This window comes from Planococcus citri, chromosome 4 (genome assembly GCF_950023065.1).
Source record: "Planococcus citri chromosome 4, ihPlaCitr1.1, whole genome shotgun sequence".
Lineage (NCBI taxonomy): Eukaryota > Metazoa > Arthropoda > Insecta > Hemiptera > Pseudococcidae > Planococcus > Planococcus citri.
This window is the reverse complement of record NC_088680.1, coordinates 51,243,867-51,264,250: the sequence shown is the minus strand read 5'-3', so window position 1 is coordinate 51,264,250 and position 20,384 is coordinate 51,243,867. Positions and strand designations below refer to the sequence as shown.

Genomic DNA, 20,384 nt, shown 5'->3' with positions numbered 1-20,384 from the left:
TCGCTTCGCTCGGGCTGTTCACTCTTTTCCCCCATGAAACGCTATTGTTCAAATTCAAGAAATGTTCCAAGTTTGAATCAGAAAAATAAACTCCTCCCTGCACAAAGAAATTTTTTTTCACTTTTCGAAACATGAATTTTTTGAAAGCTTCTGCTCTCGCTTTGCTCGGACTCGTTTGCTCTTTTTTTCAATTTTTAATTTTTCAAAAAAAAATCATTTGAATTTCAAAATTTTGAAGCAAAGTAATAAACTTCTTATAATTAACCAATTCATCACACTAAAAATCATCGTTTTTCACATGTATGCACCTCCCTCTCGAAATTGAAAATTTGGTTTGTTAAAAAAAAATTTTATTCGCCCAATTTCATTACATGAGCAAGAACCTTTAACGTGAAAAAAATCAAAAATTGAAATGATAAAATTATATTTTTGATAAATGATAATTATCTGCTTGCTTGAAAAAAATCTTGGGATGTTGAAGACATTGGAGAACTAAAAGCGAAAAATTCGAATGTAAAATTTTACCTCCCCATCTCTCCTTTTTTTCATAAAATCTTTAGTGTTTAAAAAATGTCCTGCTAAAGTCCTGATTTTTTCTTTTGAAATTTTATTTGACACCTTGTGTTATAACGAATGTAATAAGCGCGTTTATTTGTATTGGTTTTTTCAATAATTTTGATTAAAATTACGAATTTTCTTCCAGTTTCAATTTTTTTTTTAATTTTCACGTGAAAAATTTGACTTCGTTAATTTTTTAGTTTGGGGGGGGGGGTGAGGGGGGTGGTCGAGTTGATGGCATTCTGAAAATTTGGTTGAAAAAAAGTAGTGAAAAAGTAGTGATTTTTTTCAAAAAAAATCCGTTAGATACCCTGTTATAACCTTTTTCGCAGCTTGTCACGGAGTCAAGATTATCGCATGATTCGATTGTGAGAAATGTTTCGTATTAAAGAGTTTCGAAATTTCAATGAGAATTCTAAAATTGTATCGGGGTTTGCTCCAGCATTGATAAGGGCTGAAATAAAGAGGGTTGGTGTGGCCCTCGAGAAAAACCACGTCATAAATTATTGAGTTCATTTGCGAACAAAGATATAATTACTTGGTCATCAAATATTATTCAAAATGAGGTGCACTTCTCAACACACTTGTATTACGATTTCTCAAGATCTCCCGTTAAAATTTTTTGTAAGCAAATTTGTAGCGAATTTTTTAAAATTTTCATTATTTTTGATTTTGGAATTATAATGAGTGAGTTCAGTGTTTTTCCAAAGAGTTAATGTACGTAGATTTTGAGTACAGTTTAATAATGACCTTACCTATTAAAAAAAACACACTTTTCTGCCAGGTTTCTTTCACTCTCAGACCGCCAAAAATCGTGAAATTTTCTAAATAAGTACCCTGAATAAAACTCTTTCGGATTACCTTTACACTCACCTGCTTATCTAGATCAGCGATTTATTGAGAAAGTACAATATTTACCTCTGTTGTGGCGCTGCGGTTTGATTTATGGTCAAGGTTAATTCGCCGCGTGTGTACGTGGGGCTGCCGATCTGATCGTCGAAAGGGAATTGCAACGTTGATTTGGTAACACTGTTTAGCTGATGCGACCACCACAATATACTCTCAGGTCTCAGATGTTGCGTCTGTGTAGTAACTTAGTAAGCATACAATGTGCAATACGTGCAGCTGAATCGGACGTCAGTTATTCGCGGATTCGAGTGTGTTAGCGATCAATTATTCTTCGATGCATTTTAGTTATTATTGTTATTGTTTGTAAAATTGTAAAAAAAATTACACTTTTAGATTTGGAAAATATTATTTTTCGCGTGTGCAGTGTCGGTTGTGTTGTTGTGTTCTTTGAAGAGAGAAAAAATTCCACTCAGCAAATTTGTGGTAAATTTTGTTTTTTTTTATTTTTAAATTATTTTTTATTTTGGAATATTACGTATAAATAGTCGAGTTTCTTCCAAGTGTTTATGTATGTGGATTTTAAGGACAATTTGATGTAGTTTTAATTGATATGGAAACTGCTCGTAGGATATTTTCTGGCGACCAAGGCGGGGAGGGGGAGTAGAGAGTCCGGAGTTCGTAGTAAGGAGCTAAATTCTCGAAGTTATTGACTGTCTCGAGGGATGATAAATTAAATCTACGATAATTAAATTTAAATTTAAATCAATCGCGATATTATAATTCTCAAAATTCACGATCAGATCACGATGCCAAAGTCTAGCCAACTTATCTCCCGCAATATAGGTATTTTTAGTAATCCAAGTTCAAAAAGCTATCGAGAACTCAATTCGGTGAAAATCGCCAGTTAGGAATTTTCTCATACGAGATGATCGAGGTTTGGAAATTGTGTCAGTATCAGCATTGACACTTTTCGCCGACGGGCGAAGTAATGATTTAATAAATTAAAAAAAATAATTCACGTACTTGGAGAAGAATTACCGCCATGTTATGAAAGATTAATTAACTAAGTGGCCATAAAATGTCAAAGTATATCGTAAACGTCATCGTCGGCTTCGTTCTATTCTATTACGTTTTAAAAATCTTATTTGGTCTAGTTATACGTATGTAATAAATTGTGCATTATTGTAAAATACACGACAATTAACGCTTACCAGAGATAAAATACCTCGATTTTGTTGCCTTTGTTTTGAAATTTTGGCGGTTTTTTTCGATATAATTTATTATATTTCGACTCGTCGACAACAGGACGTATACTCGTCAGATGATAAAAATCAGTTGTTTCAAATTGCACGTACTCGTACCGTAATCGTGATGGAGAATTTTTTTCAACAAATTGCCTGCCAGGTACGCTTACGATCTTGTGGTCATATTTTGATCTGCGATTCCTGTCAGTAGATATACCTCTATAGAGTCTACATATGTGTATGGTATAACCTTCAACGTATAGGAAACTTGAAAAATAGGAGGAAAAAAGTCCAACCTAACAATTAGAATATGGCTGAATGGCGTATCTGGATTGTGGAAGGCGTTGAAATTTTGACTGCAGTATGTGTAGACGTAACCTTTGAGTAAAGCTAATAAGTATCGTCGGAAAGCGTCGTTTTTCTTCCATGTACCTGCGCCTTAAACTTTCTATTTCGCCCTGATAGGTGGTCCCGAAACATCTGCTTGTGTGCGTGTGCGCTTGTCTATATCTTGGAGTTGGAAAGATGATGCCGCCGCCAGCAGACAAAGTATACTTAGTTAAGGTTAAAAATAAGAAAATCATATTTTAACACGGTGCAGCATCTTTTTTCTCCACTCAAACGTATAGGTACCTAGTACGTGATAAGGTTTATATAGGGACACCGTTCGTGATAGTATTTCTTTTATTAATTAACACAAAGTCTGGTAAGACTTGACAGACGCGTTGAAAGAATTTTCAAAATCGTACCGAGCCACCAAGTCGCCATCTCACACAAGATGAACCTCGAGAAACTAGTTTTGCTGGTTCGTCTTTTCATTCAGTTCACTGCTGCAGAGATTCGCCCAGTTCATACTGCGATTGAATTTTTGGTTTCTTTTTCAAACTTATTATAAATGAGTTTTTTATGACCAGACTGCTGGAGTAGTAAAATAAAAAATTTGGCCGATTGGATTACGTTGACGTTGTCCAGTCACTAAGTTGTATTTGATATGTATATGGAACGAATTTTTACACTATATTATGCTGTGGTATTTCGAGTTGAAAAGAATAGCACGAGGTCGACTTCACGATTATGGCGTTGCGGATGATTAATTTTTACTATTTGAGACTTATATACTTACGTACATATCCGCGCCAATATGTAAATCAACCGGTACTCAAAAGAGCATCTGCTGGTGCCGAAATACTCCTAACAATCATTTTTCAATCGGTACTATTGAAAATGTTTATTGTAAAGTGGCGTTCGATTGCTTTTAGCTAAGGGAATTTATTGGAGGTTTAGCCTTGAAAAAAGTTGCTTTTATTGAAGTTCTGTGGCTATTTTGCGTATAGTACTAAATTGCGCATGAACGGTGGTAAGTTTCGTGGAAATGAGGGGTGATTTAATTGCTGGGTTGTAGCTAATGAAAAAGGCAAGAATTCTGCTGCTAGCATTTTTGAAGTTGGATAAATGAGGTTTTAGTTGAGTAAATAGCAGTTTTGTGGATCTTTTTGAAATCAGATTTGGGTCTCTAGAAGACCTGTTGTATTCGGCAGGACTCCCCCCCCCAAAAAAAAAAGCGAAGAAAGAGCGTATTTTTTGCAAAATTTTCATTTCCTACTTCTCTTCTACCTTCGATTCATTTCAACAATTTTCAATTTCTTTTCATTTTTAGGATTTTAGATTGAACTTTTATCATGATGTAACATACTCGAATTTATAATAGGTTCGAAACTGATCAAACAGAAAAAAATAAATGTCTTACTGAATATTTAAATTAGGTATCTAATCATTTGCAGGGTGTCAAATAAACCCCGAAATGCTGCTAGTGAAAAAGTTCTGTATTTTTCGTGGAAACTTCTGGAAATTCATTCTACTCACAATTATTTTTTCAGCATAAAAAATCAAATTTGTTCCCATGAAAACTGTTATAAAAATAATGCCTGAATTTTGGAAACCAGTAACGATTTTTTTCAAAAAAATGTTTATTCTTAATCCTATATCTTGAGGGACCATACAAGAAAAGTGTGAGAGGGGAGAGCGGGAGGAGGGAGAAAAATTGATTATGTAATGTAAAAGTTATTCAGATGCTATAAAAATTACTGCGAAATGTTTCGAAAAAATTGTTTCTGCGAAAACTAGCAAAAAATCTCGCCTTTTGTCACATTTTAAATTATATGTAGTATCGTTTCTGGCTAAAAATGATCACTTTCTCGTGAGAAGTTCCGAAAAGACTTGATTTTTTTTTCAAAAATTACGCAACAGTATATCGCTGTTTTGCCAAAAATCGCCCAAAAAACTCATTTCCTAACCAATTTTTAAAAAAGTTCGCTTTTTCGACAAAAATTTCGAAAAGGTATAATACGTATTTTGGCTATAAATTGTCGAAAAGTATCTTTTTTTGCAAATATAGAACCCAAAAAGTTTCTCATTTTGCTAAAATTATAGACAGTCTTGTTTTGTGCCAAAAATTGTTCTAAATTCTTGCTCTTTCATAAAATTGCTAAAAATTGTCGTTTTCTACATCGAATTCCAAAAAAGGCCACTTTTTTCAAAAATTGTCCAAAAAACCACTTTTTTGCCAATTTTTTCTCTGATATTGTAAAAAAATTACTTTGTTGCCAAAAATTGGCAAGAAAACTCGTCTTTTTGTCGAAAAGTTGCAAAATATGTAGTTTCCTACTTTTTAAAATTTTTCAATTTGTAATTTATTCTGTTTTTTTTTTTTTTTTTTTTTTGGTAATTTTTTAGCTACTTATTCGAGTTTCTTTGGCATTTTGAAAAAAATCGATTGCGAGTGGCGAACCCTGCTTTTATTATTTTATTTCCTCGCAGAAAAAAGTCATTTTTGGTTTTATTCTTCCTCAAGGAGTCACTGTTGGCTAATTTTCATTCCAAAAAAAAAAAAATGGTTAAAAAAAATGCAAAAATTCTGAAAAAGTTGAAAAAATTATAAAAATAAGTATTCAAAATCTATGACAGCATTGAAAAAAAATTGTTCTTTGCAAAAATTGTCGCACAATTTATATTTTTTCCAATTCTGAAATTTGATATTCAAAAAAAAAAATGATCACTTTTGGCAGAACATTTTTTTATTTTAACCACAATATATTGTAGCAGTGCGTACCTATTTTAGAAATTGAAAAAAAAATGTTAAAAATTGAGCTTTTTTGAAAATATTTTGAAAGCGGACACACTTTTTTATCACTGTACATTTTTATTTTTGCTTTTCTAAAGCATTTTTTTCTACCCTCCTACTTACCTATTTAATCATCAAATTTGAAATCAAAAAAATTTTTTAAAAATTGTTTTGAGGTGAAACCAAGATTACATTTTCAGTAAAATAAACAATGAAGCTGCTGAATACAAATTACTCGTAGATGATTGATTTAAAAAAATTGAATCGAGTGAGGTGTATTAGAAATTCTCGAAATATACCTTCCTCGTGAAATTCAAGGTTCCACTGCTCTATATTCCTTTTAAATTTTCCATTCTCTTAAGTGAATCAGTAACTTTGCTTTTGTGAGTCACATCTACGTAAGTAAATCGTTGATATTTATTCAATCGTTCCAAAAATTACACTACCGTAGAAGGTTAGAATCCCAGGAAAACTCGAGAAACTCAAAACATCGAAATATTATTAAACATTGAACCAAGTTGTACACAGTACGATAGAGATTGTTGAAGTATAAAATCCTCTCTTTTCCTCTCGTACCTGCCTATTCTAGCTTCGTAGAAATGATTGAGATGAAAAAATTGGTAGAAATGTCGTTTGAGATGGGCCCTCAGTTTCATAAACTCTGAATTAGTTCTCATTTCATTGATGTTTGCGCATAAATTCGGGCAATTTTGTAATTTTTTTAGAATTTGAAAAAACGAATTCTTCATAATTGCTTCTCGCGGTGTCTTTGAAATTTGATTCTCGTTATTTCAGAATGTAAAATGATCAAAATTCGGTGGCTTTTAATTTACGTCATTTTTTTCATGAAAATCGAATGAGTTGTTATTGCTCGTTTTTCTCTCTGGATTGAAATATTCTACTTCGTCACCTTTTTTCTTCGAAAGCGATGATATTTAAAATTATTCCCTTTTGAATGTTTTTTCTTCCTGGATGATTCAAACTTGAGCAAAATTTCGTTAGTCAGTATTTTTGGGCTTATCAAAACTCACACCAGATGAAAATAATTTTCTGGAGTCAGCTTCCCATCTCGATTATATCCCTTCTAATGATATTTTACAATCAGTCGTGAAATTTTCCCATAAATCAGCCGCAAAATTTCTAACAATCGGTTTGTAGTATGTACTTTGCATGTATGTTTTGTTCAAAGTACAGAGCCTCTAAATATCGTTATCAAAGATAGCATTTCCGAATGATTCATGTTCCTTATCACTTCCACTAAATCGTATAGTAATATTATATGCGTGGGTAAGGGCATGGCAAGATTACATGTATTTCTTCCTTTATAATTTTGCCAGCAACTAAACTACTGATTAATTGAGTAAACTTCTCGACAATATGTAGTTATCCTAAAAACTGATCTAGTACAGTTAACGTATAAATAAACATACACGTGAGAGTAATATGCCGACACTCACACTATATGCAATTGTCTGTGAGCTTTAAATAATGAACCTCGCATAGTCCGATAACATTATCACGATCGATTATATAATTTTATAAAATACCTCGCACACGTTTTCTCAAATGAAAAACACATCGACCTGATAGAAATCAGCGGGCGTTCGTGTGGTTATTAAAGAAATTAGGCGTTTAAAATAGCACTCTCGAGAGTCTAGAGATGTGGACAGCGGTCGACGACAACAACAGTGTTATGTGGTAAAAATCATTAGGTTAAATTTACGATTTTTTCTTTCGGCACGTTTCATTTTCGTCTTCATCATCGTACTATAGTGTTGTACTCGTATTTGTCGTAAAAGTAGGTTGATTCTGTGCGGTATACACTATGTTGATTGTTGATTGCAATTATAATAATATTGTCGTTCGTATGTTGGCCATATTTGACCACCATTACACCTGTCTGCGAACTGAGATGTTGGTCTCGATTTACTCGTGTACCTCTACTTAGTTACCTTACCCACCTGTATAGATAATAAAGTATGATTTGTTAGTAGTATGTACCATCAAAATGGTAGTGTTGGCGAACACTTGGAAGGCGTTTGTGCGGTTAGCATTAAAAGCCTCTTTGGCCGGAACCTTGTAATGAAAAGTCAATTAGACGATGATTTTTAAAAAAATTTTATAACTAGTGATTTCCTCTCGATCATTGGTGCGTTAATATCTCTCTCTGACGTTGAACTACCCACTTCGTGTACGAGTATTATGCGGTACAGGTGCTCTTTTTATGATGCGTGGTTCTGGTTAACAACACATGCTGCACAAGTACGTGTATTCGGGAGTCGATAACGTAGTGTAATGGGTTATGTACTTCTTGACCCTTTAAATATGTATTTACCTTGTGGGATTTTTCGTTCTTTACAAGTTCAAGAGGATAGTGATGGTTGGAGTGTAGTTTGCTGAAACGATGGATGCAATACGTACAAATACATATAGCTCTGATACATCGTGAATAGAACGGAGTTCATTTTATGTTGATCAATAAAACGCAGTCCGGAAAATTTCATTTGATTGGATAATATTCAGAGGAAAAATTTGTTGGAGTTCTACTACAGGGTCATTCCACGTCAATTGGACCAAGAAGTGGTAGAGGGGTTCGGCGATTTTTTTGAAATTTTTCCTGTGGAAAGACCTTTCGAAGGGATGACCAATGGCGCAAATCGCAGCCTTCTAGCCCATTTTTAAAGGCAGCCAGGGGGTGTCAAAGTTTTCAGTGAACCTATTAAAATATCATCCATTTCAGCAGTAGATTACTCGATAACCGCGATACCTACCAAAATGGAACATTTTTTCATAGTTAGGGGTTTGAAAGGCTTTTTGGTGATATCATAAAAATCAGTGTTGCCACTTTTTTTCGTACAAAAAATTAGCTCAAAAAGTTTCGAAACATAGTTTTCATATCGTTCCGACTCTCAAAAATTCTGAAAATAATATATTATGGGCAACTTTTCATGCTGAACAACATATTAAAAAATTGAGATGGTACCATGTTGCAAAGTTGATTTAATTAAAATTTAAAGTTTGCGAAAAAATGCAATTTTTTAAATTTAAAATATGAAAAAAAGTTTTGATAGGTGAAGTTGACTCATTTGACTCCTATTTTTACGTATCTGTTGAAAAAGTTGAAAAAACCCTTTCACTCAATGAAATGAACTCCTCACAAAAAAATCAAAATTCGAAAAAATTCAATTTTCAATTTCAAACATCGAAAAAAGTTTAATTTTAGTCAGTTGTCTTATTTTGACCTTTTTCTGACGTATTTCATGAAAAATTTTGATAAAAATTACACTCACAACAAAAAAATGAAAATTCGTTCATTTTTTGAATGAAAAATATTCTCAAAATTGCAAGATAATCTGTCAAGCTGGGAATTACATCGAAATGAAATGAAATCGTGAAAAAAATCACAGAAAGCATGATAAAAATTGTAAAATTTTCGTAGAAATCACTTGAAAGTTATCAATAGAATTTAGATTTTTCATCGTTTTTCCAGTGATCAGCGCGAAAAATTCTGTAAAAATTCATCCATCAAAGTTGAATTTCAAACCTAGAAATTTTTTTAAAAATCGCCCAAAAGTGGAAATTTGGTCATCCAAAAGCCATCAAAGGGTTATCGCTGTGGACACGAAGAGAAGGGGATGGGGTGAGATGCAGTTGAGTGCAGGATTTAAAAAGCCAAAACCGTTTGAAAATCTACAAAATTAAAAAATTCCAAACTGTTTGAAAATTTACAAAAAAATTCTTCACGAGTTCAATTTACGTATAATTTTAGCAATATTTTGATCAACTTTTGTGAAAAATTTTCATTTGAGTAATTTTTTCAATTAAAACACTTTTCATAGCAACTCATAAAAATTTTCGCTTAATGCAAATTTTCTAAATTTTTATAAAATTTTGCCTAATTTTGATAATTTTTCCCCCAATTTTCGAAAGTTTTTGCTAATCTAATTTAAGAATAATATTTTTAATAATTTTGCAAATTTTTCTGGTATTTTATCAATTTTTACGCAACTTTTGAAAGTTTTAAATAATCTTCAATAATTTTTTTTTTGAATTCTCATATTTTAACAATTTGAGAAGAATTTTGCTCAACTTGAAGATTTTTTTGTAATTTATTTTCTTTCTTGGTGATTTTTGAAATTATTTTTTGTGTCATTTAATGGATAGTTTTTTGACAATTATTTTGTCTGTCAATATTACATATTTTTACACTCTCGAGTATGTGAGAAGTTTTAAAATGACAGAGGATGTCCAACAGGTCTGCTAATCCTGGTAGTCCTGCGTTTGCTCTGCTTTTTATCCAACTATCCTATTTTCTTTCTTTTTTTCTAATATCAGACTTTGAATTTTTCAATTCATATCCTCCTTTCTTCAATTTTGAAAAAAAAATTCACTGTGAAATCCTCACTTTTCCAACTTTTCAGAACTTCCTGTGTTAAAATCCTAAGTGAAAAATGTCAAAAATTTTCTAATTTTTTCGCGATGCATTTTTTGAAAATAGACGTTGAAACGTGATTGAAATTCCGAAAAATGAAAAATTGAAGTGATTAGTAAATTTTTGACACCCTCTTCTTTTGCTGATTAAAGGGTCCAAATTCCTCAATCCCGAATGTCCTTATTTTGATTGCGGTTTTTTGCCATGAAAAATTTGTTTGTTGAAATTTCCATATTCGTTGAAAATGATGACACTTCTCAGCGGAAGATGACAGATTGGATCGGATCAAATCAGATCTGATTCAGAGATTTCCCAAATCCAATAAGATCCTAATTAGATCTAATCATTTTCTCATAGGTTGACAGGTAGTTTTGATTTTTGAAATTGATTTTTTTTTAAGAAGTATAGAAAGGAGTAGTACTGAATATTCAAATTCACATTTTTCTTCAAATAAATCGATCCACTGATTTTTTTCTATAAAATCGAATGGTGGCAAATAATCGAATCATTTATTGGCTGAGATTATTCAATATACATATACTATGTAGGTTAATATGGATTTTATTGCGCTTATTCGCTTGCTGATTTTTTGTATTGGAAAAAAACGACGGTCTAAAAATCATCAATTGTTTCGACACTTTTTTGTATTTTTTTTCCTAGTACCTAACACAAATATTTATTACCATAATACGATGAAATCCGTTAAAATCAGACTTTTTTCCCGATACAATTTTTATAACAAATCATGGTGATTTTTATGCAAAGTAATAGTCCGAGTCGACTCGTGATAGACATTTAATTAAACGATTTGTAGGTCGACCGCTGAGATTATATAGGTAGAAGTCTTTTGTTTTATGGCAGTTTTCATATCATTTTTCACTATTTCATACTCGATCAAGTCAGCTCACGAAGCGGAAAATTTATAATTTTTTTCCTTTTCAAATAGGTATGTAGGTAATATCCAAGATGACTAAAGCTTTTTCTTTACTCATATGTAAGTGTAGGCCCTACTCGTATATTGGATCAAGACGTAAAAAATATACAATTCGTTTACAAAAAAGTGGCCAGAATGGCGATTAAACTACATCATACTTCGTCATAATCAAACACACATTGTTGTTATTTTTTTTGGTTTTGTTTTTATGGAAAATCTTATACACTTACATTTGGTATATACGAAGCAATGTTATTGCAAAGGCAATCTTACATAGTAAATAGAAAGATGTATTGCGTTAAACTTTGGTATTCGATATGGTGGTTATGTCATGAATTGTAGCATAATACGACAGCACTAGCATTTATCGTGAAATGTAAACAATATGCGTACGTACAAACTATTTCTCGCATGCATTTATGGTAATTGCAAGGATTTACCGCATACATAATACTACAAACACTTGGAAGAAAGCTCCGCGAACCGAATTTTACGACATGTTGAAAAAAATTTAGGTACACGAAATGCTCACGTTATCATTTTATTTTTTAAGGTGTGTATTATGCCGGATACCGTTATCAGTGAAGTTTTTTAATCGCGCGACTAAAGCTGTAAACGGCTGCGAAGAAAATACGAGTAATACGAGTATTCGGAATGAATTCGTGTTTTCCACCGATCGCCGCGTTGAACATTGGCGATAGCGGTAGTGTCGAAAAACCTAAGAAAAAAAGCTCGATATGGGGTTCGAATTCTAATCTGAAGAAACTATCGTTGACCAAAAAAGATAAAATGGCAGCCGAAGCTAATAATAACGGCGCTGGGAAAATCGAAGTTTTGCAAGATTTGGACTTATATTATATCAAACAGATTGCTCACAATTTGAAGGTAAATTTTCTTTTCTTTTACGTTTTATTGTGTGTACTTATGTCAGTGTAACTTTTCGCGTTGTATTTATCTCATCGTCACTGATGAGATTACGATACGTATATACTCGTACGATGGATGAGTGAAAATCTGCCTGTATGATCGTACGTAGTACAGGTACTTGTAGCCTGTAGGAAGATTTTGACCACACCTTGGGGCGATTATATGAATACTAGGGGGCTCCGCCCCCTGGCCGCTTCGCGGCCCAACCCCCGTGCTCGTTCCTCGGGCTTCGCCCTCGGAACTCGCTCTTGGGGGCTGCGCCCCCAAACCCCCCTTTCCCTCGCCCTTTTCTCTCTCAGAACTCGCTTTTTCAATCTTGACCCCAAAAACAGAAATACTCGCTGAGGATTATAAGTTGGATTTTTTGTTTACTTATTACTATTATTTTGATAATAAATAAAATGCTTAGCAAATTAGAAATATTCGGCCGAGAAATTTGAAGTTCAAAGTTGAAATTGTTCAAAATAATGTTTTTTTGATTTTTAATTTTACATGCTTAAACTAAAAAATTTTGAATTCAAAATGTTTTATAACAAATCTACACGTTATAAGGAAGATTTTAAAACAAAAATGAGCAAAATCGGTTCAGTTTTCATAGATTTAGAGGAGGGGACCCAAAAATTGGTTTTTGGGTCATATCTCCCCCTGTATGAGACCAAATCGATTCAAATTTTGGGATTCGGTTCAAAATGCAATTTGGAAGAAAACGTATTTCCAAAATTTTTTTAAATTGATTTTAGGGTCTCTTTCCCTAAATTTGGGGCCCTAAAAATCAAAATTTGGACCTCGCTATAGTTTTCGCATCAAGTACTCGTCGAGAGCTTTCTATTAAAAAAAAAATTAGCTTCCTAGGTGTAATTGGGGCTGAATGAGAGTCTGCTGAACTTTTTTGCTCGTTTTTTGCTTGTAGCTTTATACTATAGATAGAATTTACGATGAAAAAAAAGAAAAAATTAACTCGAGATAAATGAATAGGTGAGAAGACATGGTTACAGTACGGAGACGTCGCAACCCCTTTCTCTTCTCTCCGCCAACAGTACAATCTCACCAAACCGCTTTCTTTCCAACGTACACGTCATCCCTTCCCTCAACAACCCTCGTCCATACACCTACATACTACAACAACACGGCTGCGCGACCGCGGAATCTCGGCACTGAAACGTTCCAAAACATTTCCAAAATCCCGTATTTTTCAAAAAAATAACTCTCTCTTGCGCGCCTATTTATAGATCAATCTTTTTGAAATTTTTACACAAATTTTCTGTTGTGAAAATACAACCATGCGTTTTTTCAAAATTGAAATCGGATAATGGAAACTTGTGATTGTCCAATTTTGGTTTTTATGCTGTACCTCCCCCCCCTAATGGTCCAAAGTAGTTTAAAGCTGGGCTAGGAAGTGCGAGTAACATATGATGAAAGATGTTGTAGTTGTAATTCAATTACCAAAAAAATTGGGGGGAGAGGGGGGTCCAAAAATTTTCAAAATCCACTTTTTGGGGCATAACTTTCCTTCTATGGGTCCAAAAAAGTTCAAATTTTGGATTTGAGGTTCAAATAAGATTTAAAAGAAACAATTTTCTCGAAATTTTGATATCTCAAATTTAGCACCTCCCCCCCCCCAAAATTGGGGGTTCTAAAATCAAAATTGACCCTTCTCTATATTTTTGGCATCATCTACTCGTCAAGAGCTTTCTATTTAAAAAAAAATCAGATTTCTAGCTATAATAGGGGCGGAATGAAAAATCGCTGAACTTTTTTTCTTGTAGCTTTATATATATGATAATGTCGATTAATTAACGGTTGCGAGAATTAGCGAAGCCTTCAGCTCTGATTTATTGAAATATTACGAGATAGTCTTGACATTGATTATGGACTTGGTTGGAGATATACGATTAAAGAATTACTCAGAGTCAGACTACTTCGCAGCTTTCACTTGTTGCTAAAATTTTCAAGTGTGGTGCTCTCGCCAGCAGATTTTTTCCTGTTGGTAGGCTTATTTGATTGCACGCGAGGAGGCAGTGTTTGGGAATTAGAATGTAGATTTTTGAGATTGAAATAGTTGATTGAGAGTTGAAATATTGCTGTAAAAAAGTGTTGCAATTTTTCTTTCTGGAGAAAAGTTCAATCAAAGGTATATGTTTTTGAATGTACCAAATTTCAACCGAAATATGTATCATAAAATGGTTCGTTTTTTGATATTTTAGCAAAAAATCTGGCCAGTTGATTTTTCTAAATTTTCTTGAACATTTTCAATTTATGAATTCGCTTTTATTTTTTCCAAATTTTTGTTCAATTTTTTTCATTTTTTGTGTAAATTTATTTTTGTCTTTAAGCATTTTTCCCAATTTTCACTCATTTTTTCAAGTTTTTTTTTATTCAACACTTTTTTTTATGGATTCGAGTACTTTTTTATATTTTGAAATATTTTTTCAATTTTTATATACCTACTCATTTCTTAGACTTTTTCAGTCTTGCCTATTTTGAAAAAAAAAACGATTTCTACATAGATTTTTTTCAGATTAAAAAAATGTAGGTATTGTGTTAGTAGATTTTTTGAGAGGGTTTTTGGGTGTTTTTTCATCATTTTTTTAACGTTCCTTCCTCATCAAGGAAATTTTCAAATTCTTCGCCTCGTACCTATTTTTGAAAAAAGCAATGTTATTTTGTCGGCTGACATAAATTTTCCCATTTCTTCATAAAAAAAATTTCGTCACCAAACTCGTACCTCCTAAAAGAAATCATCTGCAGCAGTCACGAGTTATTAATTAATCTCTTCATTATGATTGTTACATAATACAATGTCGCCAAGTAAGCGATACAATTAGTGGTTTCTCACATTTTAGTATACCAAAGTGATGTTCAGCGAGATTATTTACGCTTGGGAATCATTGAAGCGAGAAATTATTTTAAACGGTGGGTGATTCTGATTGTGGGAGTATTTACTCGGATGTTGTGTGTACTTGAAGATGAAAAAATTTTACCAAGTATACCAGACTATACCGATGAGATATTTCTGCGTAACTTGTCAGTAAAATCGTGTTTTCGTTTGACTAATTATTGAGCCGAATTGGCGACAATATGCGTTTTATTTTTCTCGGGGACGTGTTTTCTTCTCTCATTTCTTGGTGAAAAATTCAGAAGGGGTTTTGATTTATTGAGTTTGCTTTGTTCGGCGAATTTTTCTCGTCGGTTTTATCGATTTTTTTGGAACGAGTCAGTGGTTCGCGAATGGATTTATTTGTAAGTTCTTCTTCTTATGTTAGGATTTTCAACGAATGGGAGAATATTGAGAAGGGGCAGGGAGCAAATTAACTTGTAAAAAATGCGTTTGAATTGTAAAGAAATGATCATTTTGACGTTTTCTGAGATTATGGGAAATGATGATGAGGTTTCTAGCAAATTTTCGTTTCTTTTGTTTCTTCCCTTTCACCAGTGCCCCCTTTCGACAGTTTTTTTTCAAGATGTACCAAAATTCTGATTGTAAATTGAAAATTTTTTAGAAATCTGTGTCCTCTGAGCGCTCAGTTGTGAGTCAAAGGTAGAAAAAAATTGAAAAAAATCGTCTCGAAAATTTTACAGGGTGTCTAATGGGTTATGCAAGTCGTCATTCAAAAAGAAAAAAAATCAAATAAAAATCGTGAAACATAATCTGAAAGTAAATCAGCTTTTTATTTTTGTTATTTAAAGTATGTAAATCTTGAATTCTGAAAGTCGGAAATTATGAAAATAACTTGGCAAAAATGTTGAGAATTGCAGCATTTTTCATTTCATTAAAATTGAAACTTTTCATTTTTTTTACTACAATATGGACCTTATATTTGTTCACTGAAAATTTATACTTTTTCACTAAAAGTTTGTTGATGGTCATTATTTTCACGAAAATTGTCATTTTTTACTAAAAATACATGTAAGTATTTATCACGTTTGCCCACTAAAATGGAAATTTTTCATTTTTTTAAATGAATACTTAACTATCACATCCTCCCTTCCCCGTTGAAAAAAATCAATATTTTTTCACCATCAACTGATGGTTGTTTTTTTTCACCAAAAATTGTTATTTTTTTAAACCTAAAATATATTTTTAAAATTCTTTAAGAAATTGGACGATTTAATTTCGTTGAAAATCTCTGCTCAAAATAATTTTTTTAAAATTAGAAAAGCCAAAAAAATTACAATTTTTTAAAGGAACTGAGGGGTCAAATATGCTTTATCTAGTTTCTTATATCGAGAGATAATGCAAAGCCATGCGAAAGCCATGCATTTGAGTTTCCTCGATCATGTCCTATTTTTGAAGTGTTTCTCTGAAAGGATGTTTAAAATTTCTAAAAAGGCTCAAATTTGGGATTTGAAAAAAATTTGATGTATGTGAAGAAAGACATTTTGACACCTCCTGCACCGAATTTAGGGTCCTTAAAATCAAAAAATTGTGTTCGTTTCGTATTTCATTGAAGCTTTTCGTCTTGAAAAATTCAACTTCTTTTTTATAATAGAAGATGGATGAAGTTTTGAAGAACTGTTTTTGCTTGCAGCTTACATTCACGATACTTACACTTTAATTTTCCCCTTTTGCTTTCCTCTAAAATTTTGATTCCGACTTCTGAGATATTTGGGCTGTCTCAAGTTCACTTATGACTTTTTCAGAGCGATTTGAAATTCCCGGAGAAAATTGTAAACTCACTGGAGGCTTCAGAATAAATCAAAATTTGTTATTTAGTTACGAATAAAAGGATTAAAATTAACTACACAGTTCGTTTCGTTTTAGAAAAAAAATATTTTTGAGATAAAAATTTGTCAAAATGACGACTTTTTCTATTTTTTTAAATTTCAAAAATCCAAAATTGAACTTTAGCACCCAAAGTGTTGGTTACGAGGATTTTAGTTCATACTTTTTCGATCTAGCTTGATTTCGTTCAAATCGAAATGTATCAATTCAAATGTTCAGTTTTCCTCTTGAAGTCCTGAGTCAAAAATATCAAGAATCATTTCTTCAAAATCAGACACATTTTTTGAAACTTCAAATTGAGGCACATCAGCTTCGTTCTTCTGCGAAAAAATATCACGTGTTTCTAGTTTCTTCCTACCCATTCGGCCTCGCCTTATCAATTCCTGTAGAATTAGTTCTAGGAAACATGAAAAAATTTCTATGAAAAACTTACAAATTGTAAGAGAAAATTAGTTTTGAAAGAAAGGGACATTCGACGATCTCGAGTTGAAGTATTTTTTCCCAAAAGATGTGTCAACAATTTAGAGGATTCTGATCTCATTTTTCTTATAATGCGTGGATTTTATTAGGTTGCCATTTTTCCAGAAAATCTGAAAAAATGTTTGAATAGTTGAAAATTCAACCACGCCATTGGAAACATTTTTCTTGAGCCAAATTATTAGACGATACATTTCTAGAAAAATATGGTTTTCGTGGAAGATGTATTAGATTGTAAAATACAACTTGATGAAAACATTCGAAAAACTTAAAAAAATTAGTAGGTATAGAAAAGTTGGTTCATCTTTTTAATACCTGTATTATTTTGTTTATCATCTTCGAACACGATAAATACAATTTTAATATTTTGTTCAAGTAATGTAGCTATTTTAAGAAAAAGAGTACGTTACGTAAGATAAGTTTTCATTACATTTATCTTTTTCAAGAATAGCCGACAACTTTGCTGATTCGAAGAAATCTATCGAGTTTTTGAATACTAATTAAGCGCATAATAATAATGTTAATGTACCTTGTTTATACAAGAGTACATTTTTTTCACAATCTTGAATATTCTAAATGAATAAATTGGTCGTTTTTTTCTAGGAACTCATCACGAATTTTCGATAAAGTCTGTGTGAATCATTCTAGAATGAAATATGCGATACCTTACATCTAATACAAGAATAACATAACGTAATAAATATTTTAAACTTTTATTAAAATCACTCTATAGTAGTTTCGCAAAATTTTCTTTTTCATATTCTCCCTACAAACTATGACCTTTCCTTTCGCTGTCAGAGTACACAGGATGAGATCGACGTGTACGTCATTAAATTTTACGCCAGATGAAGTTTCTACTCGATGCCCACAGATGAAAGTAGTCGTATAGAGTGGAAATTTTATACGCTCGCTGAAACATATACACGATCTTTTGTTTCATTGTTATATTAGTTATCGTAATAACCCGTTTATTGAAAGATTGAAAGAAAGCAATTGATTGTTTTCATTTTATTTCACTTTTATTTGATTCGCAATTTTATAGAACTTATAGTGTTACGAAATTTACACAATCGCTCTGCTGCTAAAAATCTTAACACTTACCTATCAAAATGGATTAAATTCTCTAAAACTAGATCATTTCGAAGTTGTTAATGACCGAGTGACATTAATGATGCAAAAATTAGCTAACACGTCGAGACTGTAGAAGATGAAAAAAAAATAAAAAACCAGTCGATGATATAAAAATGCAGTAATAATATACCTAGTTGTAATAAAAATACTCGAACCGTCATTAATAAATTTCGTAGCGAATTCGATGATAATGTCGACAATTCGATCGTTATTATAGAATGTTTTATTCGAGATTCCAATCAAATTACCAAAGATGAGGCACTAACTGAATCATTGAACGATAACGCAGAATTACTCGCAAGTAGCGTGATGCGGTAATTTATCATTTATCGAGTTTTTTTGTGGGCTGTATTTATCGCTCGATATAAAAATTTATCTCGTATGTGCGATTTTTTCCACATATAGAAGCTGTATATTTTTATTTTATTTTTTAAATATTATTTCAAGTTTATATTATACGATTTCTTAACGGTTGAAAATTATAGACTACTCGAAGTGCAGATATCTTCTTTTGAACGTTACTTGTACATCGCATCGTACATATAATTGAACCGCTATGAATTTTCTTTGACCTTTAAACGTCGAATGAATTTTGAATAAGTATCGCGTGCGCAATCTACGACCGTGAAAGTTATACATATACGAATAAAACTGCGATGTATAAATTTCTGTATTAAAAATGCGAATCTTGTGCGATGAGCGATGCTCAAACGTACGTATCATATTGGTTATTAATTAGAATTTACCGTGACATATTTTCAACCTTATTCATCGTCGCATTCCCAATTTGAAACATGCTAGAATTTCAATCGGAGGTGTTATTATTCGCATTGTCGAGTATTTGCCTACTATCGGTATACTTTCACATTTCAAGTAGTAACGAATTTAAACCAAAGACTTTAATCGACTCGATTTATACGCTCAATTATAATTTTTTTTTTCATCTCGTATACTCGTTGCTCGTTTCTCGACATCTTGTTAGTAATTTTCTGAAGTAAATTTTGAGCGATCGTCACACGCTGAGTAATGAATATTGCATTCAGGTACAGTAACGAGTACATATATTGTATATGTTGCAATATTATGCACTATGCAGGTGTTGATGATTTAAAATTTCATGCAGGAATGCATCGTATAGATATAGCAAATGAATGCGAAGGTTGATGCTGAACTCGACGGTGTGCTTTTCAAGCGAAAGTAGGCACGAGTGTCTGTGTCTGTTTTTACATTGTGTACGTTGTGAATGTATTTTCCTAGGTGTTGAGTTGACTTGTGAACTGGTTGTAATTGTCATTGGCTTGTATGGAAGGACAAAACGTATAGATGATGATTATCTTCTTCTTTGAAAACTCTCCTCTTGCTTCCTGCTTCGCACGTAGGTATTAGGTGGAGGTTTGTCTCTCGAATCCAAGCAGAATTCATCTCCGCGAAAATACTGTATAAAATGTCTTAGGTTTGATTTGGCTGGTCTGTGGGTGGTTAATCGGTCGTAGAACTTCTCGATATATACTGAAGTATAAAACTCCATTGTATAAACGTAATGCATTTTTGCGGTCTGCATTTGAATTTTAAAGAATCAAGTGGCAATAAAATTAGCAAAGTGGTTATTATTAGGAGAACGAGTATTGTATTCTAATTATTTTGTCAGTCGTTGTGGTCGTGAAAGACGTGTTTTTTGGGTTGAGAGTGATTCTGAAAATGCTGTGTTTGATATTTCCAATCCAATCCCAGCAGATGTTAATATTTTCTAAAAAGCTCGAAAGAAAACTTGATAAAAAAATTATAAATTGGAAAAATTGTCTCATTTGACAAGAGTCTCGATGTTTTGTGAAAAAAAATGGAAATCTAGAAAAAAAAATTTTAAAAGATTTAAAAACTTGAAAAATTGCAAAAAAAAAATATGAAAATTGAAGTTGACGGTGTAATGATCCATTAAAAATTCCAAAAAAATCTAAAAATCTAGAAATCAGAAAAAATAAAATTGAATA

At 32.3% G+C, this 20,384-nt stretch overlaps 1 protein-coding gene across 5 annotated transcripts in view; it reads left to right on the top strand.

Annotated features, from left to right (window-relative positions):
* Positions 1-20,384, top strand: part of LOC135844923 (rhotekin-like) — an 81,554-nt gene that overhangs the window by 29,722 nt on the left and 31,448 nt on the right. The window contains exons 1-2 of one of the 5 annotated variants that reach the window (XM_065363316.1): positions 1,640-1,890; positions 11,692-12,023. The exons of 3 other annotated variants lie outside the window; for them this stretch is intronic. In XM_065363316.1, coding sequence (XP_065219388.1) covers positions 11,793-12,023 — 231 coding nt within the window. In that variant the 5' untranslated portion in view covers positions 1,640-1,890; positions 11,692-11,792. Of the gene's footprint in view, positions 1-1,639; positions 1,891-11,691; positions 12,024-20,384 lie in introns of those variants that run through there. One more of the 5 variants, XM_065363319.1, reaches the window with a different exon arrangement.